This window comes from Anastrepha ludens, chromosome 6 (genome assembly GCF_028408465.1).
Source record: "Anastrepha ludens isolate Willacy chromosome 6, idAnaLude1.1, whole genome shotgun sequence".
Taxonomy (NCBI): Eukaryota; Metazoa; Arthropoda; class Insecta; order Diptera; family Tephritidae; genus Anastrepha; species Anastrepha ludens.
In genome coordinates, this window is record NC_071502.1 from 35,026,932 (window position 1) to 35,052,703 (window position 25,772).

At 34.9% G+C, this 25,772-nt stretch overlaps 2 protein-coding genes across 4 annotated transcripts in view; one reads left to right on the forward strand and one right to left on the reverse strand.

The window, feature by feature from the left end:
• Positions 1-1,349: 1,349 nt before the first annotated feature.
• LOC128868051 (dolichol kinase) lies at positions 1,350-3,693 on the forward strand. Of its 2 annotated transcripts, XM_054109779.1 has the most exons (6): positions 1,350-1,585; positions 1,779-2,259; positions 2,327-2,506; positions 2,572-3,064; positions 3,138-3,340; positions 3,398-3,693. In XM_054109779.1, the coding sequence occupies exons 1-6, from the start codon at positions 1,476-1,478 to the stop codon at positions 3,452-3,454; spliced, it is 1,524 nt and encodes a 507-aa protein (XP_053965754.1). In that variant the 5' UTR covers positions 1,350-1,475; the 3' UTR covers positions 3,455-3,693. The 2 variants fall into 2 exon arrangements, with proteins under 2 accessions (XP_053965754.1, XP_053965755.1); XM_054109780.1 differs by having other exon boundaries at positions 3,138-3,693.
• Positions 3,694-5,720: 2,027 nt separating this feature from the next.
• Positions 5,721-25,772, reverse strand: part of LOC128868050 (myosin heavy chain, non-muscle) — a 46,671-nt gene continuing 26,619 nt past the window's right edge. The window contains exons 6-14 of one of the 2 annotated variants that reach the window (XM_054109777.1): positions 24,157-24,180; positions 20,684-20,818; positions 19,331-19,423; positions 14,913-17,652; positions 14,402-14,706; positions 11,253-11,783; positions 9,896-11,191; positions 9,664-9,827; positions 5,721-8,611 (exon numbers count right to left, since the gene is read on the reverse strand). In XM_054109777.1, the coding sequence (XP_053965752.1) occupies positions 8,485-8,611; positions 9,664-9,827; positions 9,896-11,191; positions 11,253-11,783; positions 14,402-14,706; positions 14,913-17,652; positions 19,331-19,423; positions 20,684-20,818; positions 24,157-24,180 (5,415 nt within the window). In that variant the 3' untranslated portion in view covers positions 5,721-8,484. The remainder of the gene's footprint in view (positions 8,612-9,663; positions 9,828-9,895; positions 11,192-11,252; positions 11,784-14,401; positions 14,707-14,912; positions 17,653-19,330; positions 19,424-20,683; positions 20,819-24,156; positions 24,181-25,772) is intronic. The other variant, XM_054109778.1, reaches the window with a different exon arrangement.

Below are 25,772 nucleotides of genomic sequence, written 5' to 3' on the forward strand. Positions count from 1 at the left end.
GAGATTGTGTTGGTAATAGAAGAAATCGTCGTAGCCACTGCCCAGCTACCACGTTCTAGTTTGAACAACGACTGATTAAAAGAACGTAAGAAAGAACGTATTACAAAGATGATAAATTTCATAAACCGCAAGGATGATAGATTACCACGTTATAAAAAATGTTGAGAGTAATTTCCGCTGCCACGTTACTGGGTACTCGACAGCAGAATTTTGCCCGCTTATTTCATACGGATTCGCGTAATTGTCCAATTAGTCGTTGTTCAGACGGCAACGATGTAATATGAATGTTGGGTGTGTTGATTTTTTCGTATGTTACTAATACAATCTCGGGTTTTTTCGTAAACAAACCTCTGTGATGGTGCCGGTTACGTCAGTCAATCAGCTGATTCCTTCGAAATCGCTGAGAGACGGTTAACGGTATAAGGTTGGTCAAATATGAAATTTCAGCTATCTGACGCGTGTTGTGTTATGTTATGTAAATATTTATGTTAACGTAAGTATTATTGTTTATTTTATATTATACCCTGCGTTCAATAATCATAGCAGAGGGACTTACTGACAAGATTTTCATTTGATTTTAATTTGTTTTTTTTTTCAAGATTTCATACCTTTATTTAGAAATTAAAAAAAAAATGATTGACATTATTTAATTATGGAGGGCGTACTTCCACAAGTAGTGAGTTCAGTGGAAGTCACCGCTAATATGAAGACTCCGTTCCATGACGGCGTGCGGATATTAATAGCGTCTATTGCATGTTTTTGTTGTTGTTTTGGCAGCATAAACATTCCCCGTGCATATACGAGGAATGCTGCTGAAGTGACAGTCCTTGGCCGAATATAAATCCGGGTCGTTCCGGTTACGTAGAACCGACTGTCGTGGAAACGCATGCTCTGTTGTAATGGCTCTTGGGAACTACTACTTTACATTGACTTTATTGAAATCTACCAGGCAGTTTTTAAGTTACAGTGATCAACAGTTCAAAAAACATAGTTCTGAGAAAAACACATTTAGTTTTGCTATCGATTTATGAACGCCCGAGCGCCCTTTGTTAATTGTTGAATAACTCGAAAAGTATTTGTCGCATTCACTTCAAATTTTCACACAATATTTTTAAGATATTAGACTATATTTAAGAAAATGCAAAAACAAAAAATCCAATTTTTTGAAAATTCTGACTACTCCTAACCCCTTAAAAGAATGTATGGATGGTCGGAGTTTTTCATAATTACCGGCTACAATTGTGTTACTTTCTTCACTGTGTGAACATTTCTTTATGCATCAATTGTGAATGAAAATTGGGAAGGAAAGAAGGTGCAACGCCGATTGTCAAAATATACATATATATATATTATATACTTTGTTATCATATTTGTTAAGAGTGGAAGGAAAATTGCAACGGAAATCAGTTGAGAAAAGCTAATAAGCTGTGCGTGAGAAAAAACCATAACGTGCCTTGCACGCTGAAGCAATTGCTATGGAAACAGAAAATAGTGAGATTGGAGCAGAATCTAGTGCGAAAAATGAGCAGGCGAAGGAAGCTTTGTGCGCAGGAAACGGAAGGGTTTCGAGCGCCACAGTTGCTAGGTATGAAAGTATAAAATTTGATGTACTGCTGTCGACATTCCTGTGCTATAAATGGCTAGTTTTATAGTTGATGGCTACTTCTGATAACGTCAGTCTGTAATTTATTGTCCGCGATAACATTAATGTACTATCGCCTAACCTTTGAATTGTCAGCATTACTCATAACTTTTGTACGTATATATAATGTTACTAGACCGAATGCTGCATCTGGCCATTGGCTATGTATGTTGCTTCCACTTGCCCTCGCCTCGAATCTTGTGCATAAGGATAGATGTACCGAGCAATTTTCAACACAAGCCATCCTCACCATTGCCGTGATTGGTATGAGTCTAGAGTTTCTGGGCTTCATTCTTTATAAGCATTGCAAATCGAATTTACTGCTGAAACTGTTAATTGCATTTGTGCCTGGTTTGATTACCGCCCTGCTGAACAAAATAGTGTTGCGACAGTCATGGAGCTACGGATTATTTTGGGGATTTGTCACCACCTTCTGTTACCAAAACACTTACATGCGCGTCATGCGGCGCCTTCCTGGTTGTTTCAGCTATGGCGAGGCAACTGTGCTAGTACAAGGACTAATGCTGTTTCTTTTAAATATAGTGTTAAAAATTCCTAACATTTTCTTTCTCACTCAAGTTAGGAGTGAATTTGAAGATCTGAATGTTATCATGATGGTTTGTAATTTTCAAATATATCAAATACCATCTATAATTAATCAAGCAATTTTTTCTTCAATTACAGTGTGCACTTTTCTATTTGTTGATTGTCTGCTGCTTGCTAGCTTCTGTCAACACTTTCCAAAAGCCCGTGTACTTTTATCCTCTAATGCTTTTATTGGCCATAGCTGTAACTTGCACTCCAATCACGAAACCAATTCCTATCATTACACTCTTGAAGTTCATATTAAGAGACGAAGTTAGAGTAAGTAAAGTAAATTATTTTTAAAAGTCACTTAACAAATATGTAGCATATTTTTTTACTTGCAGCTGAAAATAATTTGTTTTTACTTCGCATTGGTGGCGTTGACAGTTTTAATCGTATGGTGGCAAACAGGAAGTGAAGGAAAAGCATCTACAAGACTTCGTAAAATATTTCATTTCCTAATAGTATTGGTGTATGTACCTGGGTTAACTTACCAATGCAGCTTTCTTTATATTGCATCTGGAGTGGCATTTGCAATTTTCACTGTATTGGAACTGATTCGCATATGTAACGTATACCCTTTGGCGGACGCCTTGGGGAGAGCCTTTGGATCATTTTCCGATGAGAAAGATGCCGGCATACTCGCCCTAACACCATTTTGTCTACTCATCGGTTGTTCGTTGCCTATGTGGATAAGTCCATGTCCTTGTGGCTTAAATGTGTACACGAGCGAAAACCCTCGAATTCTTCCATTATTGGCGGGTGTCCTGACTATCGGATTCGGTGACACAGCTGCCAGTGTAGTCGGCTCAAAATTTGGGCGCATTAAATGGCGTAGTAAGTATATTATTCGCTCATCATATTTTGATATTTTGGTAATCTTATATTTTGTCATTGAATTTTATTACAGACTCGAATAAATCGCTAGAAGGCACTTTAGCGTTTGTGCTGATCACAACACTGGCTATACTGTGTTTTAATTACTTTGGCCTAATCACTATGTCGACGTCAAAATGGCTTACTGCAGGAATTGCGACAGTGACTACTGCTTTAGTAGAGGCCCACACAGATCAAATAGATAACTTAACTTTGCCTATCATTTTTTATATAATTGTGAATATAAGTTGAAACTATGATGAAAATCAAAAATTTACTCAGTTAATTCGACAGGCAATGGCAAATTTCCGATTGTTTTTCTGCCATGAAAAAGCTTTTCACAAAAAATAACTGCCGTTCGGAGTCGGCTTGAAACTGTAGGTCGCTCCATTTGTGGAACAACATCAAGAAGCAATAGGAGGAGGAGCTCGGCCAAACACCCAAAAAGGGTGTATGCGCCAATTATATATATTTAATTCAGCATTTTGACGTTCTTTTTTTAATTAAATCAGTTATATGTAGGTATTTGAAAATCCACTTTTATTACTTTTCAGAATAAACAACTATTTCATCGACTGATGACATTTCAGCGCAATTACGTTCTATATTTTGTAGCAGTTTAAATTTTTACTTATCCAGAATTGAGACGGATATACTCAAAATATATACGGCATGTGTTGGAAGCCCGCATTATGCTAATCATCTTATCACATACCTCTTTAAACCCACTCAGCCACTCGCTCCCTTTTCCGTATGACTCCTTGTTTCCTAGGCCCACCGTTAAATGAGATAGACAACTAGCGAAGATTTTATCGCACTTGGGATCAATAACAACAAACGAGGTCATTACAAAATGAACTTACTTATATTAACCCTCCGTCAAACAACTTTTTTAAAACCTTCGGTTAGATACCCTGGGTCTTGCATTTCCTCATCCTGTTTGAGGATCCTTTTTAAAGGGTTATGCCCATAAATCGATAGAAAATTAAATTTTAGGAAGCTACCTGGAAGCTCAAGTCGTTGCCTATAACAGAAATATGTTAAATTCAAATCCAAAGTTGAAAAACTCTGACCAAACCCGGTTGTTCAACGCAGGTTTAATAATTGCTTCATATTAGCGACCCCAAAAATACCCCGAGTATCCAATTTTACTTCTATTTTAGTTTAATAATTTGGCATTCGGTCGTAATTAATGGACTTTAACGGGTTAAACCAATTTTTTTTTTCAAAACTTTGGTTTTTTTAACTTTCCTATATGGATTTAATAATGTAAGATTCAGGCTTTAATTTGAGTATAGGTTCAAGTTTCTAGCACGACAGGCTTTGAGAAAAGCAGGAGTAAAAAGAAAACAAACGGCCGCCGTAGCTGAATGGGTTGGTGCGTGATTACCATTCGGAATTCACAGAGATGTCGTTGGTTCGAATCTCGGTGAAAGCAAAATTAATAAAAAAAATTTTCTAATAGCGGTCGCCCCTCGGCAGGCAATGGCAAACCTCCGAGTGTATTTCTGCCATGAAAAAGCTCCTCATAAAAATATCTGCCGTTCGGAGTCGGCTTGAAACTGTTGATCTCTCCATTTGTGGAACAACATCAAGACGCACACCACAAATAGGAGAAGGAGCTCGGCCAAACACCTAACAGAAGTGTAGGCGCCAATTATTTATTTTATTTATTTTTATTTGTTTAAAAACAACCCAAATCACTTTATATACATCGGGAACCAGTCTCAAATAAAAAAATATCAATTTTGCAGCCCTGATTTAAGTGAAAATTGAGATGTTTGGAAAAATGAACTTTTGATAAATACCTTGAATACCGTAAATGTCGGCGGCCGCCGTAGCCGAATGTTGGTGCATGACTACCATTCGGAAGTGCGCAGGTTCGAATCTCCGTGCATGAAACACTAAAATGAAGAAAAAGTTTTTTCTAATATCGGTCGCCCCTCGGCAGGCAATGGAAAACCTCTGAGAATATTTTTACCATAATAAAAAAGTTCTTCATAAAAAACCGTCTCGCACTCGGAGGCGGTATTAAACCGCAGGCTCTCCATTTGTGCAACGACTTCAAGACGCATACACCCGCAATTTCCTCAGCATTTAAATATAATTACAATACGCATAAAAGTTCCACGTCCAAGCGAACACGAAATAATAAAGCGTATTTGCGTCTTTTTGAATTTCGTCCTCGCAAAAAATAAAGCCTTTCGATTCGAGGTATCAAAATTTTATCCTAAAACGTTTACATTGCCTATTGTCCATAGCGGTGAAATCCATAGTTAAAATAACCCGAAATTGTTGCAATAGTTAAACCAAATATTAATATTTTCAGTATTTATTAAAATTATAAAGAATAATGCGGCTTTGAGTTATTATAAACATTTAATATTGGTAATACAATCTTCATAATGTTAAACAAAATATAAAAAATTAAAATCTTATACCTAATGTATAGTTTTTTTCTCTTTTTATGTCATTATTATTATTTTAATTAAGAGGAAAACATTAGATATATATAATTATATGTATGTGTGTGTGGTATATGTATATGTCTTAAGTACAAAATACAAACTGGAAATCCATATTCAAGCAGACGATTACGAACTTTTGTTATATGTACTTTATTTTATTTTATTTTATTTTAGCGCCTGTTTGTCTGCTTCAAAAGCACAACAATGAAATATACTGAACGAATCTAAACATATACTTCGCAATCGTTTTATTGTTTGTGTTCACTTTTGCAACTAATACACGTAAATAGGCACTATTCAGAAGACTGACAGGTGTACAATGGAAGAGAGTTCGAAATGGAAAATGAAGAGTTACAAATTTGAATAAACCAATCGTTGCATACTTTCGACAATAGGGGCCTGGCTACATACGATGCGCAACACAAAATGCCCACAAATTTTACAACTTAATAGATATACATAATTGCTGGACGGGAGGGAGAGAAATATTATTTTGAGAGACGGTAAATTATGTTAATGGCACATTGCAGAACGTAACAGCAAAATAGTTTTCGATAATGCGATTTGAGTTAAGACTTGAAGGCACGCAAGTACAAAAAAGTATTTGAAAAAATATTGTTAAGTGTAGTTAAGTTAAGACCGTTTTACAGAAATCCTAAAGTTTACCAAATGGATGTGTGGAGCCCAAAATTCACTTGCAGGTTTTCATGTCAACTCGAGCAATTTTACACTTATGTGTATGTACACATTTCAAGAGTGGTGATAAAGTATATATGTATGTATGTATAAGCTGTAATGTATAGGTAGTTGCGTTTAGAATTATTCTTTGCAGTTAATTGTGTCTAATGATCTAAAATGTATACTTGCAGATGTATGAAATGATATTACAAAAAACAAAAAAAATTTAAAAATTATTTTTAATTAAAAAATTAAATAAAAATTTAAGTTTAAAATTAAACAATTTTTTTTTAAGTAAAAACAGAAATGGAATAAAAAGCAAATCAAAAATAAAATATTTATGTATATAAAAAAATACAAAACAAAAAGTTTTCTAAATTGATTCTTCTGCTGTATCTAGTGAAAAGGTCAAATCACAATTGAAAATTTTAGAATCACAAAAACAACCACGCTATGGAAATTTGAAATAGACAAGCAAACTGCCAGAATTGAAAGAATTTGTGTAGCTTTTTAAGTAAAAAATCAAACAAATTGAAATATATAATTTCAGCATTATTTGTCTGTTTGTATTTATTATGGATGGGTGTACTTGTATCAAATCATTTTGATTTTTTTCTCTAGATCACTCTTGGAGCAAAAATTCTCTCGCATATTGAATTTTCAATGGCATGAGATAAATTTAAAAGAGGGGTTGTAGACGTATTAATCAGAGAATTGCCAAAGTTATGACTATTTTTCCCCATATTTTTCATTGCTAGACAAATATTTCTGGGTTTTGACACTTCCGCACCACCATTCGACTTCTTCTTATGAGCAAATTTTTATAAAGTCTCGAATTCCGATTTTACTGATAAAAAATTTTAATAAAACTATATATTTATATATGTATATATAATAACTACGTTCATAATTAGATGCGTATACATAGTTATGTATGTATGTATGTATGTCTATAAATGTGCAATACCATCTTCTTTTACCTCTTCGAAATGGTGTGACAAAATTTTTATAAATGTCCGAAAAACATTAATTTTTTATATTATTGTCGCGAAATCTGATTTTCGAACTAGAAAAAAATTTAGTAGATATTCATTAAAAATCTGTGTTTATTTTTTTATAAAATTTCTGTAATGTCATTTGCCATCATTTGTTGTTTTTCATCGTGCATATTACGTTAAGAAATTTCAAATTTCGCTGGTTTTATCTCTACAACTCAAACAGCCAAGAGGCGGCTACATAAAATAAATTCGATTTATTTTGGCTGTATGCCTCTCCCGAAACGTAAAAAAATAACGAATTATAAATTGCAAAGAAAATAAGTATTTATAATTGACGTATGTAGGTGATGTGTGTGGTGCAATGTATTATTTTGAATGGATGTGGCATACTTGTTCGCATGCAAAAGTTTATGGGAACAAAATGATGAATGAAGAATACCACTTATTATGTACTGGTCCATGTAATACACTTAAGGTTTTGATTTTCTGACCAAATTTAGTGAAACACTAAAATCTTATTAAATGAGAAAGCATTAAAGTAAAATGCAAAAAAAAATTAATAATAATCAGACGATACGCAAAGAAATACCATGTGAAATATTTTGATTATTTATTCTGCTCACTCTGTTCCTAAAATAATAGTTACATTTGACCAATTGAAGTACTCGGAAAAATCGCAATGCTTATAACGAATGCACACCGTGCCGTGTACAGAGGTCGTTACGTGCCAATAAATATTATATTTCCCGTGTTACCATATTTTTATAACTTTATTTTTCTCTTAATCGTATAAATGCAATTTCCCGTAAATACTCAAATACTCGTTTGTAGGCTCATCAGCTCCATCATCAATTTCGTAGTGTATAATTTTTTATGAATTTATGTTTCGGTGTGGCTTGTGGCTTGGCTTGCATTGTTTTTATGTGAATGGTTATGTATGATCGCTAATTGTACGTACATATATGCTTAAAAGGAAATGTATAAAAGTCACGTTGACGTATAAAAAGTGTACAAATGCGTCTAATCGGTAATCGATTTGATATTTTCGATGTGTTTATGCATATTTTTGAATTTATGTAAGGGTGAAGTGCTCTTTTTCGGTACGTTCCATATTTAAGTTGCTGCTAACGAACGATTGTCGGCGAAAAAATGGAGTGTTTGATTTTGTAAGAAATGACAGAAATTGAAATATGTTTCGTATATTCATTCCATTAAAAATTTCATTTTAATTAATGCGTTAATTGCCCGAATCTTCACCGTCTAAGGATTCATCTTGCACCGAGGAACTATCATCGCCCCGTTTTGACGATGATGGCGTGCCAGTTAATCGACTCGAACTCAATACTAAACCCCCACCAGTTCGCCTGCAATGAAAGGAGAGCAAGTGTATTAAAAACCAACGCATACATGTATACATATTATTATTATTATTATTTTTTTTAATGTTTAAATGATGAAATGTTAATATTGAAAATTGTTCATGCAAAATTTAGAAATGTACGCAAACGAATTTCTAAGCTTTCGGTAAACGAAATTAGGGTATATTATCGATGGGCAGTTCCTTTTCACTGTTCCATATGACATGCAATGAGATCAAAATACTATAATGTGTGTTGTCAATTAAAAAGCTGCATGCTCAATTTCATTCAAGCAAAATAATAGCAAAACCGAAAAAATTATTTGGGTGGGCAACAAGCAATGACTACAACTAATTCGTTTTGAAAGTAACTGTTATATCATAATGCTCTGTATACCTATATGGGTTTTGCAACAAACCTAAAAACCACCACAACGAAAAAATTAAGACTTGGGACTTGTTTATCTTGGATCGCATGATCTTACTGTAATAGTAGTCCAAACGTACAATCTACATGTGGTGAACTTTTCTTATATTTACTTAGTGAACGAAGTGTAAAAATCATTTCATAATTTTAAAAGGAACTGTTACATAAATGGGTTTCAAGCAATATTTTCAAAGTCGAAGGAAAACTATTTTAGATAAAGGGAGGAGTACATTTCAATTTTTTTTTTAAGTTTATTCGTGATATCAGTGGGCGGAGACAATTATGTAAAACACGTGCGTGAACTCAGAAAGACACAAGAAATTACGACGCTCTTACATTTTAAACTTTTTCCAGTTTAAATACTTTAACCGCCGCTTTACAAGCCTTCACAATTCATAATCAGTGAAGCATCCTTCTTGGGCGAATAGGCCTTAGCCTTTTCAGTTTCTGCCACTTGCATTGATCTAAAGTTTTAGTGTTTAAATAATTTTTATAATTTATTCAAAACAAATTATGCAAAATCAAACATGATGAAAACTCCTAGATCAACAATAATTATTAGACGCGAAACAATGGCGTAAGCGAAATTTTGGTTTCTCATTCTTTGGTTTCTTTGTTTCTCGTAAACTTACCTCAACTTGGTTTTCAAAGAGTTGATCTCCCGGTTCATTGCTTCTTGGCTTTCAATCATGTCTTCACACTCGCGTTGGTATTTACGTTTCTGCGTTTTTTCTTTCTGCAACTCTTCTTCGGTTTCATCCAGGTTTCGTTTAAGTAATTTCATACGGCTATTAAGCTATAAAAAGTAAAGGAACCAAGTTAGCTGTTTTTGTTTGTTTAAGTTTCATATTTATGGAATTATACCTTATCGATTTGCTCCTTGTATTGATCGGCATGACGACGTTCGTCTTCGATATTCATTGTAAGTTCCTTTACTTTCTTATCCATTTTGCGGTTAGCTTTTTGCTGCAGGAGGCGTTCCTTGCCCTCATTTTCTAACTGTTCCTCAAGGTTGGTTATCTTCGCTTCCAGGGTTGCAATTGTAGCCTTTACTTTAGTGCGCTGCGCCGTTTCAATCTCGGTAAGCTTGGCTTTAAGTTCTTTGTTTTGTCGCTCGAGTAACGCACGAGTATTTTCGTTCTTTTGGGAATTCGATTTCTCATTGGCCAACTCTGTCGAAAGTTGTTCTATTGATAGTTGCGCTTTGCGACTGCGATCTAATAGCACTTCTGAATTAGATTGTTCTTCCTCTAACTCTTCTTCCAATGTGGCAATTCGCGCCTCTAAGCGACGCTTCTCATCAATCATGAGGGAACCCTTGCTGGCATTGTTGGCAATTTCCTCTGCGAGCTCATCACGTTCCGTTTCCGCAGAACGACGAGCTCTTTCAGAACTAGCTAAATCTTCAGTCAACTGCATTACTTCAGCTTCTAGGGCCTTCACCTTGCGTTCAGCTTCTTTGCTTGCGGCTTGCAATTCTTCCTTTGCAGCTTTAGCTTCTTCAGCATCACGAAGAGCATCTTTAACTTGGGTTTGCAGTTTTTTGGCATGTTTCAAAGCGTCCTCTTTCACTTTGTTATGCATTTCCATAGTTGTTTCGATCTCTTTCAGATCACCCTCGAGCTTCTTCTTCGCTGCCACAGCCGCGGTGCGTTGTTTTCGCTCCTCATCCAACTCGGCCTCCAAGTCACGTAGCTGTTTAACAAGACCACGACGCTTCTCTTCGGCCTGTTCATCTTTCGCTTGCAAATCACGTTCGAATTGTGAGCGCAACGCCTGCATATTCACCTCCAGACGGAGTTTGGCATCTTCCGTCAATTGCAAATCGTCTTCCAATTCTTCGTTTTGGGCCTTCAATTCCGCCAACTGCGACTCCAGTGCACGTTTAGCCTTTTCCAACTCGTGCACATTCTTATCGGCAGTGCCTTGTGTATTGGCCAAATCATCAAGCTCATTTTGCAGCACTTTTCTTTTATTCTCAAGATCCTCGATTTTATCGTAAGCTTCATCTAATTCACGGGTTAGTGAAAGCACCTTGGTCTCTTTTTCACGCGCTTCTCGCTCCGCAGTGTCGCGCTCCTGAGCTATCTGCTCCGATATGGCCTTTTCCTCAGCAAGAATTTTATCGAAATTCTTTTGCTTTTTCTCCAACTCAAGCACCTATGCACAAAAAATAATAAACTGATTAACCATATAAAAATACTTAGCCATACGGACATACCTTCGTACGTTGTGCTTCTAGCTCAATAGTTGTGTCCTCAAGCTCCGATTGTATTTTCTTTTTACTCTTATCCAAACGATCATTTTGCGCAATCAGCTCTTTTACTTGCCTCTCCAGAGCTTCAATTTCTTTGTTCAGACGCTTCTTGCCTTCTTCTAGTTCTTTAGCGAGATCTGCATCCTCCTCGGCCTTCTTTTTAATATCCTGCATTTGTGCTGTTATCTCAGCCAACTTTCGTTCATAGTTCCGTTTCGCTTCCTCATCTTCTTCCAGCTGTTCTTGCAATGCCTCCTTTTCAGATTCGAGCTGTCTCAGCTTTGAGCTCAGTGATAACTTCTGACGAGTCTCTTCTTCGAGTAGCTGTTGCGCTTCTGTCAATTGGGACTCCATATTACTAGCAGATTTCACAGCAGCTGATGCTTTCAATTCGGCCTCTTCCAACTGATTCGTTATGTTTTCTGTCTCCTGCTGCAGTTTTGTACATTTCTCTTGGAGTTCTGACCGTGCACGCTCGATTTCAGCTAGTTTCACCTACAAAGTTGATAATTAATATAGCTAATTTATAATGTAACTGTATACACTTGTATACCTATGAATATATGCATGTATGTATGTGCGTATTTACCCATACAGAAATAATATGCAATATTACTGAGCACCAAGTTTGTGTACTTTTATAAAGTACCAGCTGCTACCTGCGTTTAGTGTTTTCATTTAGCATAACACAATCGGAACTAATAAATTCCTTCTAACTAAAATTTTTTATAACTCAAAGCAACAGAAATTCAATCCTTCTGTGGTCTATGTGTCTATGTGTACCTGTTTTCTTGCTAGTTCACTGGAGTAAAGACGTTTCCAGATTTATCTTAATGTATGCACATAAATGATCAGTACGAGTATAACCAAACTTTAGATAAATAGGTAAATTTGAATTGAATAGTAATTAATTAGAAATTGTCCTTTTCTAAATACCTATTCGGATTTTTTTTTTTTTTTTTTTTTATCTACATCCACAAAGGCTAGAATCCATTTATTATGGACCCAAATTTCAATAATAAAACCCCCGAAAATCCTTTTTTATAAGTTAATTAATTTATCCAGGCTTTCATTCTGTGGTGCTTTAAATATTTCAATATGGAAGCAGGTAGTGCCGGCTTTTTCAAGCATTCACACAGTATAATCTAATGTTTCTTATAATTTTTTAAGAATACCTATAAAATACCACGATTTATTACTCCTAAAGTGAAAACTGTCGAGGCTCCGATTTGTATTGGATTAAATTTTAGCATTAAAAAAAAGCAGGCTTTAGGTCTCGTAAAGCAATTTTTATTATTTTCAGGAAGCGATCATTAACAATCTTCAATTGTTCATAGTTGATTTCCGGCTTCCGTGTGTTCGATCTTAGTTGTACGACCAGTATGCTTCAACCTTCTTGCAGTAAATATTTTTTGGGAGAAAAAAAAAACAATCCATTTTTTTATCAGTGGATGGCTGTAGTGTCGATATCTCATAAAGTATCGATCAAACAATTTAAGGTTCATGGTTGTTGTCAAGGTGAGATTTCACACTAAACAGATTCTTTTGCTGTTTTGTTTGTTCCATTCAGTTGTGAGTTACAGGGTATTAGCAATGCAAGTCAACAAAGGGAAATTTCGGTACGTTTTACAAAGGCGAAAATGCAAGAAAGGCAGCTGAAGATGTGAATGGTGTTTATGGTGCCGTTACTGTACCAGCTGATTACGTGCAATCTTGGTTTCGTCGAAACCGTTGAGGCATTTTTGATATTGAAAAAAATGTCGATAAAATCACAAAGGTTGACCGGAATTTAGTAGTCGTAGCATATCCCAGGAGCTAAAGATCGACCATAAAACAGTTTTAAACCGTTTGCGCAAAAATTTTACCCAAAAATTATGGATTTCTTTTTTCCCAAACTAATATTTTATGCAGTCAAAATCAGGAGATGGTAAATGCCGAAAAGTTAAATCGGCGCATGAAATATAATATAACTTTCAAATCGCAGTCAGCATTCCGAAAATCGGAAGGCACATTAAATCTTTGAAGAATTACTATTTACACAGTCAGTTGCAGACTGCAGTTAGTTTGCAGTTGTTTGTAATCGTTACTATTTTTATGAACATAACAGAATCTGCGAACAGTTAAATAGTTCATAAACCGCAGAAACAAAATTTTCCATACAGCTACATACGTGTGTATATTAAATATCGCGTGTTACATTTTCATACACATGTACATATCGCTCATTTACTTCAATAGTGACATAATTCAAAAATAACTTTAAGATAGATATACTTAAATGACCATAAGCTCTTATTTGTTGTGCAAAAAATTCATGGCGATATCTATTAACAGCATCTCATTAGATGAAAATTTCCCTTTACTTTTACTTTACATAGTAAATTGGAAACTTTGAAGCCGTTTTCCTCCGTGGAAAAATAATTCAAAAGGTGTGGCCAACTTCAGAGCGTTAATCGGAATTTGAAGAAACCAGCTGATTTGCTGATGTAACAAGGAATGTAACGGTGGTTTGTTTACAACAAAACTGAAATTGTGTTGGTGATATAAGAAAAAGTCAACGCAAGTCATTTTACTTCGTTTCCGTCTGAACAACGACTGATTGGAGGAGTGTAAGGGTACGTATGAAATGAGCAAACAGAATTCTGTTGCTGGCAGTCCAAGTTACTCTGACAGATGGCTAAACCTTGTAAACTATCATCCTTGGTTTTCCTCGATATTTAGGTTTTTAGAGTTATGCCACTATTACAGTTAATGAGCGACATGTATCCATTTATTTGTTGCAAGCTCGTTATAATTCATGACATTGTATCGGAGATTTCAATAGGAAGATAAGAACTTTGTATTTAAGTGAAACGCAGAATAACTAAGAAATCGGTCTGAAATTTATTCCGGGTGTATTACATCGGTACTTTCAACTGCCCTAAGGTGCATCCATACATTGAAACCGACTTGCTTCGTACCAGTTACAATAAATGTCACTGCAAGTGTTTACATATAAAATACAAAACCGTCGAGAAACTGTGAGCCATTGTAAATTTATCACAGCTAACAGATGAGGAAAAACACACTTTTATAAATACTAATATATATAATGCCAATATACGAGTACAAACCTGCAGCTCTGCAATTTGTGATTCTGCTTGCTTTCGGCGACGATCGTTCTCCTGTCTTGAACTGTTGACGCTGCGCAATTCCGTAGCCAAATCTGCATTTTCCGCCTCCAAGGCACCCTTCGCTTTCTCAAGCACAGTTTTTGCTTTCCGTAGATTCTCCAGTTGGTCATTGATAACATTCAATTCCTGAGAATGTTTGTGTCGCATTTCAGCCAATAGCGATTCATGATTCACTGCCTCTTCTTCCAACGATTTCTTTAGAGTTGCCAACTCTTGTTCACGCTTTGAACGGAGTTCCTGTTGGGCTATAAATGGTGTAGAAAAACACGACATTTAAATCGAATTCGAAAAATTCAATAAGAAATATATGTGTATGTATGTATGTATGCAATATATGTAGAAATGTGAATATTTTTTTAGACAAACTTAATAATACTAATGACAAGAAAGGCTGATGATGATCAAAATTTCATCGATTTCAAATATAATATAAAAACTTTAATTCACTAACCGGCTGTTGTATCCAAGGAGTCCAGAAGTTCATTTTTCAGCGCCTCCAGCTCTTCCCCGAGATCTCTGCGTATCTTTTCTGCTTTCGCTCGTGCCGCCTTCTCTGCCTCCAAGTCTTCTTGAATTTCAGCCAACTGCGATTCTAGTTCGCGCTGCGCTTTTTGAGCGGTGGCTTTAGTTGCGGACTCCTCATCGATACGCATTAGAGTTTGCGTCAGTTCTTCCTCACGTTTCGCCAATTGCGCTTGCATGTCTTCAACTTGCATGCGGCGTTCATTTAATTGCTCTTTCAAATCTGCCACTTCCGTTTCAATTTTACGCTTCGTACGATCGGATTCTTGCCGTTGTTGCTGGTCTTTATGCATGCGCTCTTCTAATTCAGCTATTGTAGCTTCATGTTTTGCCTTTAGTTTACTTAAATGCTTTGCTTTCTCCTCCTCCTCGGCCAATGTTTGCGAGAGGTCGTTAGCACGCTCTTCCAGTATTTTCTTTTCTTTTATCAATTTTTGATTTTGATCATCTGTAACAGCCAAATCTTCTTCGTATTTCTTGATTTTGGCATCTAACTGCACTTTCTCTAGTTGCAATTTCTGCCGAGCCGCTTCTTCCTCCTCCAATTGCTCTTCAAGGTCTTGAATGTTCAACTCTAACTTCTTTTTATCCGCACCAAGCGCAAGAGATCGTTCTTCTTCCTCTTCAATGCGCGTTTCCAATTCTTGCATCATATCTTCCAACTCCTGCTTGCGAGCCATCAATCGAGAACGTGACTCCTCAGCCTCGGCACACAGCTCAATTTCAGCTTGCAATTGTTCAGCTAATGTGGTCTTTTCTTCGAGCGCTTGTTGGTATTTTCGTTCATATTCCTGCGTACTTTTCGCCAAAACATCCAGCTTTTCACGCACCTGTTTCAGTTCATCCTCCTTTTGTACAAGTTTCTCTTCTTGCTTAGTTACTTCAAGTAAAGGCTTTACTTTTGTGTATAAACGCCACCACTGCCAATTGCGTAGCTTCAGGTAAGCAGCACAATTTCTTTGAATTATACGAATAGCGTTTAATTGTTGTAGCCGTTTCTGGTAGTTGCGACGAGCCAGATAGCCACGACAGAATGCTTGGAAGTTCACAATCAAATCTGTAATTTTGTAATCGCGTTCCTCTTCAAGATGAGCCAACACACCAGCTCTGAAGAAGATTTTCGATTGGCCGACACGGAAGAGATTCGTATCCAGTTCTAAAGCCTGAATCATTTTCTCACATGCCTTCTTACCGTCCATGAAACCTTTGGGTATAACATTTGGGGTAAGTAGCTCATAGCGTTGACGGAACTCTTGGAAGGGTATACGATTAGGGAAGCCCTGTCGGCAAATGCGAATACCTTCTAATACACCATTGCAACGCAACTGATCCAGCACCAAGGGTGCATCTATTTTACCAGCACGTTTTTCGTGGTTTGGAATAATGCAGCGTACAAAGTTTGGATTTGTGTTCCGCAATGTGTCCATTAATTTAGCTAGTTGTTCTTTATACAAATGAGATACAGTTCGGAACATTCCTTTGCGAGTGCGAGCACCGAATTGAGTGTCGGTTAAAGCTTGCTGGGCCATACCCACTATTTCAGCATCCTTCCAGATATTCACAACGAATGGATCCTGCGAGGCTTGCAGCAGAGACACAATATTTTCATTTAATGGATCCATATTCTTCATCAGCCATTTCGCTGCCGAATAATCTACCTTGCCGGCATAGTGAACAATAGCGAAATCCGCAACACCACGAAAATCGGTTTTCAAGAACTTCGGATGCATTGAGTGAGCTGAGACAAGTTTGTCTACAAACGTTTTATCCGTTGCCTTTGGGAACCAGCATTCTTCGTCCAACAAAGCCATTATACCACCAGGTTTGTCGATTAAATCAATAGTTGGCTGAAGATCAAGACCGAAATCGATGAATTTCCATTCAATGCCTTCGCGCTGATATTCTTCCTGTTCCAAAATGAACATAGTGTGATTGAAGAGTTGTTGCAATTTTTCATTGGTGTAATTAATGCAGAGTTGTTCGAATGAGTTCAGTTCAAATATCTCAAAACCAGCCATATCAAGGATTCCTATAAACGATGCACCTTGACGTTTGGTACGATCCAACGACCTATTAATGCGGTTCACTAACCATTTAAACATCCGTTCGTAGCATGCCTTAGCAATGGCTTCCACTGCGAATTCCACCTGCTCCTTAGTTTGGGCTTTTGTAACGAAATCACGGCCCACCTTAATTCGAGGCGTTAGAAAGGCTCTCGTCATATCTGTTACGCTCAAACCAAGCAAATGAGCAATCTTCTGAGCCACCGTGTTATCAGGAAGCGTTGCTTGATCATTATTACGCTCCTGTCGGAATTTCATGCAACCAAATAATAGCACAGCGCTCACTATACGGAAAATGGAATTGAAGTCGTCGCTGGTCATCCCCATGATGTTCATTGACTTAACGGTCGCCTGGAACTCTGCAAAATCGTCTACACCGGGTACAGGCAAACTGCCATTAGATAGGAATGGATATGATTTAATGTCATCGAGTATGAATTTATCACGTTGTTCATGAGAAGCGCCGGCAAGTAATTGATAAAATATATGGAAGGTTCGTTCATCCTTGGCTTGACGAATGGCACGAGATTTCTCCAGCAAATATGTTTCAATATTCGCACCCGAAATGTAGCCAGACGCATCAAAGTTTATGCGAATAAATTTACCCTATTAACCGTAGCAAAAACACAAAAAATAAACAAATATTAGCATAAAATTTCATGTCTGCTATTGGATATAAACTAAAATACTTGCAAGCATAAAATTGAAAAAAATCCAGGCATCAAAACAAGAACATAAAAATTTGGTAAAACATTTACAATAATATAGAGATAAAAAATTAAAGAAGGATATTCGTTTACCGATTGGATTACCATTGTAAATGAGCTACATCTTTATGTTACCCTTTTGTCGAATACTTGCCAGGGGTACTTTTGGGAATTCGTTTTTTATTTATGCAACACTAATTTTGAATTGTTAAAGATTTCATGCGATATATCTATAATTGTTTTTTATATCTTATATAGTCTTTTTTTTTTTTTTTTTTTTTTTGTAAAAATTTGTTATATAAAGGCCATTTGCGGAAACAGCCATTGTTGTAACAGCTTAAAACATTCCTCATAAATTTTCGTTCCGGTACGAAGAGAACGGGACACTAACGGTTTACTTTCAATTTGCATGCAATTTCTTCGTTATATCTTTTTCCGTATAAAACATTGTATTTCTCAAAAAGAAACAGCTGTAATATAGTATTCATGAAGCAGCTCAAAATGCAGTCTCAAAACTGGTTTCGAAATTAATGAATTTTGAAATAACTTCATACGTAATAATAAAGGATGATCAGATAGGAGGTAGTTTTTCAAATAGGATTTTTTTGACAGAGCACGCATGACTACTGTCAAACTAAATGCATAATTTTTTTCAGTATTCACGGACATTTCATCATGGAAAGACTTTCGTCTCAACAACGTTTACAAATCTTACAACTGTACACATTACGAAAATCGACGCTCTGTGAAAAGTGTTCATCGCGCACCTAGGCCAGCTTATGGTGTACATCGAACGCACTATTCGGCAAACCATCAGCAAAATTGATCATAACTTCACATTATTGTGAAGAGAATATTGCGGCTGTAAATGAGAGTTTTCCGAAGACCCAAATAATCGATTCGGCATCGATCCCAACAGCTTGGCCTATTTTATGACACTACTTGGGCGATTTTACACAAAGATCTTGGTTTGAAAGCGTATAAAAACTATACAGCTAGTCCAAGATTTGAACCGGCCGATTTTCTAAAGGGTTATAATTTCCGTCGTTGGGCTCTTGAAAAACTCGTCGAAGATTCGCATTTTGGGACCCGAATTTTGTTCAGCGATGAGGCCCATTTTTGGCTTAATGGCTACATCAATAAGCAAAATTGCCGTATTTGAGCTGCAGAGCAATCCGAAGCCATTCAAGAACAGCCATTACAAGGGATTCTCTTTAAAAAATAAATGTCATGAATGGTTCAAGAACAGCCATTACAAAGGATTCTCTTTAAAATATAAATGCCTTGAATGGTTCTACACAAAAATAATAAAGATTGCCCAATCAATATCAATTTTCGTTGTTTTATGTCAATTTAAACTCCGATACCTTTATATTATCACCCTTTATTAATATTTCCATGGTAGTTATTAAATTTTAAAGATATGTTCTTTAGAATATTTTTTTTCAATGGCTGGTTAGTAGAATAAAGTCGACCTCGGCCTGCATTCATGGCATTTCCTTTTGGAGCCTTTGCCCGGATTTTTTTATAAACCGTTTATGTTATTATACATTAAATAAATCTCAGTCAATACTTACAAAACGGGATGAATTATCGTTCTTCACAGTTTTGGCGTTTCCGAAAGCTTCCAAAATGGGATTGGCTTGCAAAAGTTGTTGCTCCAGTTCACCCTATATGAATAAAGTTTTGTTGGCAACATTATTAGTAAAGTAAGTTGAAAAAATATAAATATAATCTATACATGTAATAAATAATAACTGTATATCACATATTAAAAGAAAACCAACTAATTAACTAATGTCAGAAAGGAAAAGCATTCACTGAACCATGCAATTCAACCAAAATTATCTACGTGCAGCTGTAAAATTTATCTATATGTGTATGTACATTGATGTGGAATCTAGATATAAAAGTACATATTTATATACTAATATTCTTTTTCCGTTGTACATTATCATATTTTTTGCAATTTTGCTATCAACTAAAACGTGTTTCATATATACATCGTTCCTCAATTCAAGTATGGAATACTTGGTGTATTAACAAATAGTACCTACACCTGTGTTCACAATAAGAGCAATGCGACATATTGCTGCGTTACCAATTTTTCACTTTTAATTTAATTTTAGTTCATACTACCACAAATACCCAGTTGTAAACAACCGGAGAAAAAGAACACAATCTTCCATTTTCTCTGTGAATGCCCTATGGAAGGACAGAATTTTAACCCTGGGCTAACCGCTGTTCGAGAAACTCGAACAACTGTCTGGCTTAGACGTCAACAACCTAATAAGGTTCTTAAACCGCACAGACTGGATATGGTCATGCTGTAAATAACCGTTAAACAAGTTGGTAACGAGGATGTGGTAACAAAATGGTGCGGAAGCGCTAGTTGGATTCTGGAAGAATCACTACTTTAACTAACCAACCAACCACAAGTACCATAACATTCCAAGTTTCAAGCTTTGAAGAAAATTAAAAAAAATCAACAAATTTTGTTGGTACAAAATTCAATAAATTTTCATCAGAATTTTTAGAAAAATTAATTTAATGTAAAAAATTTATTATATGGAGAAAACGCACAAATTCAATAAACTGCAAAATCGAAATTTATCTATAAATTCTGATTAAAAAATTTAAACTTTTCATGAACATTTTTATGATTTTTTTATTTCATACAATGTTTGAAACTTTGAGTTATATGATATTTGTTGTAGTATAAACAATAATAAATTAAAAATATTAATAAATAGTCAAAACTTGCACTATGCCGCGCTACTATTTTTGTGCACACATGTGTATATTTATGTGTGTAAATCATCTCAAAAACTACCATTACTATGTCAGTAGTCTACTTTCAAAAATATTCGAATGCAAAAATAGCAACTAGAGCTTTATGTCTACAATATTTACTGAAATACCGTAATTACCATACATCTGCATCCTGTATTTTCGCACAATTTCGCAACTTCATTTTGACTTTTATGCTTTACAGAAAACGAATCTGACATACCGTCGAGATTACATTTGATTTTAAAAGTTTTCTTCACATTAACTTGTAAATTCTGTAAAATTCGAAGCCGACTTTAATTTTGTAAATATTTACATTGCCAATAATAAGCAAAACTACAACAAACATAAAGCGCAAATTCATTAAATTTCGCTGGGAGTCGTCAGATCACAGAAGAAATACAAAAATGATTTCTTACAAACAAACAATTTTCATTGAACCCATTACATTATTATTACTGATTTTTACTTAGCTAAATGTGATGTGTGTGGAAAAAGGAAATCCTATAGATTTAGAAGCAAAATAAAAAACATTAATGTGTTGCTTTATAATACCACTGCGCATAATATGCCTCTTAATAGTCTCATAAATTGTAGGTTCGATTCCTGGCCATCAGACATGAAAAATAGTTTTTACTATTTGAGGTTGTGATGATAGTCTGTGAGTTTATTTTTGACAAGAAAGGCGTTCTCATAAAAATCAGCTATGATTTCGCGAGCAAATTAAAATTGTAAGTTTCAAACCTTTGGAGGTCGCACCAACTACTAACTGCCGTATAATAGGCTTTTTATTTTTTGTCCATCGAGCACAAAGTAAGTCTTCTGTTAAATATAAACAGCAATCGGCTAATTCTTTTTAAAACTTCTATATAAATGGAATTAGGATATTCACAATACAACACTTACGACAACTTGTGAGTCACCTAAACGGATTTGCTTCATTGAAAATACTAAATCCTTCGATAAGCTATACAATGTATATATTATATTACCTATTGACTATTGACTATATTTAAATGTGATAAATATCTCAAACAATTTGGTGTTAAGTGACGGAATTGTTGCTGCATTTAATCACAGTGGCACGGCACTTTTACGAAGACCTTGTACACCTTGCATCAATCTTCGGAAATTTCAAGGAACCCTCCTTAATAGAGTTGTTGCTGTTTTTGCAGCTTACTAAACTCTGACTAGGTAGTAAATTACCATACTTTGACATAGTCGTAATTTACCAATATGCCCAGATTATCCGCTTCGACACAGACAAACGGTTTCCAACAGAGTTGATTTAAGAGGCAATATGTAGGCATATGGATCTTGCCATGCGTGCAATCTTCAAATGTAAACTATAAACTGTAAATACTCAGCCTCTTTCACTCTACCTAAAAACGATTTTTTGGTCATAGAACGAGTTTCATTAGATCTACAATTTGTGGTGGGTCTCCATAAAGGTGCTCGTAGTCTTTTGTAGTTTCTCGCACAATGTTTATAAGTTTTGTGTGAAAAGGATTGAGCTTTACATAGTTTGTGAAGCAAATAATGCCATCCCACTGAAAGTATAACTCGTCAATATTTATGGTCTATACTCTTGCCCGGTAGATATCTTGATTGTCAATAAATATCACACTACGGCGGGACGAAATTAATTGCTTTATGATATCATGCGTGCTGCTCATTAAATAGAGCCACAAACAGTTAAAACAGCCTTGAACCGACGCTAAACTCTCCTAGACAACAACTTGAGTGTTATTTTTACAAAGTCTTGCTACAGCGATATAAATGGTTTCCTTATTTTATTTTACTTCTAAAGTGATACTTTATAGATAAAAGATGTTTTCCGAAATCTCAACTGATATTACAAAATTGTTATTAATACAAGTTTGTGCTGCAGTGTAAAAAGCATAGGTTAATAATCCAAAAGCCTAGGCAGACGGTGGCGTTAATCGGGATTACATTTTTTCGAGGGATAAACGACTTAATTCGGAATTATCTCAGGAATTAAGTGCAACTAATGCGGGTTGACAACTAGACTTAATTCTCATAATTTAAGCGGATTAGGGGAATTTTCGATGGCAACACTTAATATCTATTGTGAATGAAAAATAATGAAAATTTTAAAGAACAAGAAAGACTGAATGAAAGGTACTGCCACAACAACAATAACAAATACTGAATGAAATGCTAGTTTGCACTAACACATTCGAAATTTGATTAATTGTTTTGATATTGCGGAGCAGATTGAGAAATTGCAGTTTAAGATTTTTTTAAATAAATAATTAGTTTTTATTATAAGGCAGCTAATACCCGTATTTGTCGCCTGCGATACATCATTTACTGACAAAACTATCCAATAAACAAATCAGCTGTTCACTAGTCCGCGTAACAACCGTCTGTCACACTACAATTTTAATCAGAATTAACTGCATCAGTAGTCTCGATTAACGTCGCCTTCTGTCTAGGCTATAACGGTGTTTAGACTTAAAATTCCTCCAAATACGAATGGTGCCGTTCTTTTATTAAACATCGATAACTTTAAGCAAAATTATAGTGCTTTAAAAACTCTTGGAAACTTGCTATAGATAAACACTGCAAGTATCCAAGGAAGCAGAGATTCGGTAACATCGAGCGGGCAATTCAAAATGATGTCAATACACTAATAAAATCACTAAATAAAAAACACATTTCTCTAAACAATAGTTTGTGCATTATTGGAGTATATTAACAAAAACAGCGAGCATATGCAAATATTAAATATATTATTGAAAAGCAATAGTAAGGTAGATGCTTTAGTATGGGTACTTTACCGCAAACGTTTCTGCATTATTACTCTAAATTTCGAAGTTGTAGGATTGTAGCGGCGTAATTGATTCGATCATAAAATCAGTGGATGGAAACGCGTCGAGCATTACAAATGTAATATAAATCGCAATTTAAGTTGCATAAAACAATTAAAATGTGACGAGTTAACGAACAAAGTTAGATGAACCACGGTTCGAAAACAGAAGTTGGGATTGTTGTTTCAAACCACAGTGGCACACACACATACCAATGTTGAGAGCGAGCAATATGTAGTTATTGAGGCATTGTAATAATTGTAGTGTCAGGCGGCAGTAGCATTAGTAGGAGTAGTAGTAGCAAAACGAATAGTAGTAATAGTTGTTGGATGTGTATTAGAAACATTAATGGTTGTTGAGTTCGAATATGTACTATTAAATTAAATACAAATTAACTAAAAATATTAAAAAAAATCATTATCGCAGTCAAAGGTTTTCGACATTAGAATATTATCAGACGTTAGACATTCATTTTTATGGACTGTATGACAATTAACTTTGGAAACAACTTTATTTTGACTGTGATATTTCATCTACGCATACATACGCCTTATCAAAGTAGTTTAAGCGTATTTTAATTTTCAGAAATTTGCTTAATTGAGTTGCATTGATGAATATTGATGAAAATTAAAATTCAAATTTTTACTTAAATTACTTCATCTCAAAGACATACATATGTAAATAATAATACTGAAATAAAAGCATAAGTGTACATACGCAATGCTTATAATACTTATTTTCTAGCTGCATAGAAAAGTAGGTTCATTTCAAATACTTACAATAATTAAAGCCGGATGAGGTCCCTTTTGGTAGAATTTGTTGTGGTAATTTTTTGTTTGGATTGATTGTTGGTTGGTCGGTCGGTTTATTGGATTTTTCGTGGTATTAGTGAAGATGTAAGAAATTTGTTTTTATATTATTTTGGACGTATTGGTGGAAGTGATGGGGGTTGTAGCAGTAAGTGATCGCACATTAACGGAATATTGCAGTGTGTCGGTGAAAAAATTGCATATGTATATTTAAAAATTTTATTTAACATTTAATTTTGATTATTTACAAAAAAATTATTTTAATTTTTTATGGTGTTTGTTTTAATTAAACGGTAGAAATTTGTAGAATATTACAATAGTATTGACACCAACGAATCAATTTTACAACGATAGTAGTGTAGTGGGTAGTAGTAGGTGGAGCATTTGCAGAGTAAACATGAAAAAAATTAAAAGAAAAATAAGTAATTACAAATAATATAATTTACAAATTTAAAGTATTACATGTATAAATAAAAACATTAATTTCAATTAAGTATATTTCACTTTGGGAACTTCTCAACCATTTAAATGAATTCGTGAAAACCACGCCAGGGTAAGAGAAAATCGAATTAACACAATTATGTATGTATATTTATGTATGTATAAATTTATATAAAAAAGATAAAATCAGAATATACAGTGAAAAAAATATATATATATATACCAAAGCATTTACCGTTATTGTTCATTTCTATTTTTAAATAAATAAATGTATGTATGTATGTATATGTACTTAAAGGAAATATTTTATTCAAATAAACTAAGAACACAGTAATTAGAGCAGGAATCTTGCTTTTAATAGGCCGCATATTACAGATAACTTTTGGGCGATGTGGACTCCGAATAATCGGAACGGACATTAAGCCAGACTAGTCTGTATACATATGTGTAACTATGAAGCATTATATGTTTTATATGTATGTGCATACATATTTTATATATATTACATGTATTTATATGCACATATACGTACATATACATATGTACGTATGTGTGTACCAACTTATACCTTGTTTTAATATTAGGTAAAAAGTTGAAAATAACGTACACAAAACGATCAAATGAGCTCGAAAAAACATGCAAAAATAAAAATCCTACATACATACATAGGTACACATACGCAACCCGAATATGGAATAACTTTGAGAAATTGTTACACCAGTAATATTATGTGATTTGCTCACTATCGCCGAGTAGTGAGGCTGAATGCACAAACACCTCATTCGACTACATCAAATGGCAAAAATACGTTGAAAACGGCAGCAAGCAGTCAATAAAGCATGTTTACAAAGTTTTTACAACCAGCCGTAATAATAATTTTTTCCATATATGGGGTGCTCAATATACATAAGTATGTATGTATGTATATGCATTCAAATGTATTTGTAAGGCATTTGATTTTAGTAAATTTTGAACACACATTTGTATGGGCATATTTATATGCTAACATATGTGTGTATGGAATATATGTATGTATGTAGAAGTTTGTAGCAGGCGCACACATTTATGGAGTATTTTTAATTACTTCAAAATCTTTAAAAGAATTTCTTAACGAAACTTTGATTGCCGTTTAGCTGTGTTTTTTC

What these genes read in the sequence shown, in the direction of transcription:
- LOC128868051 (XM_054109779.1), top strand. Translation starts at nt 1,476, where the DNA reads ATGGAAACAGAAAATAGTGAGATTGGAGCAGAATCTAGTGCGAAAAAT. An exon ending in ATCTGAATGTTATCATGATG is followed by an intron (nt 2,260 to 2,326) that starts GTTTGTAATTTT and finishes CTTCAATTACAG; the next exon opens with TGTGCACTTTTCTATTTGTT. An exon ending in CTATCATTTTTTATATAATT is followed by an intron (nt 3,341 to 3,397) that starts GTGAATATAAGT and finishes TTAATTCGACAG; the next exon opens with GCAATGGCAAATTTCCGATT.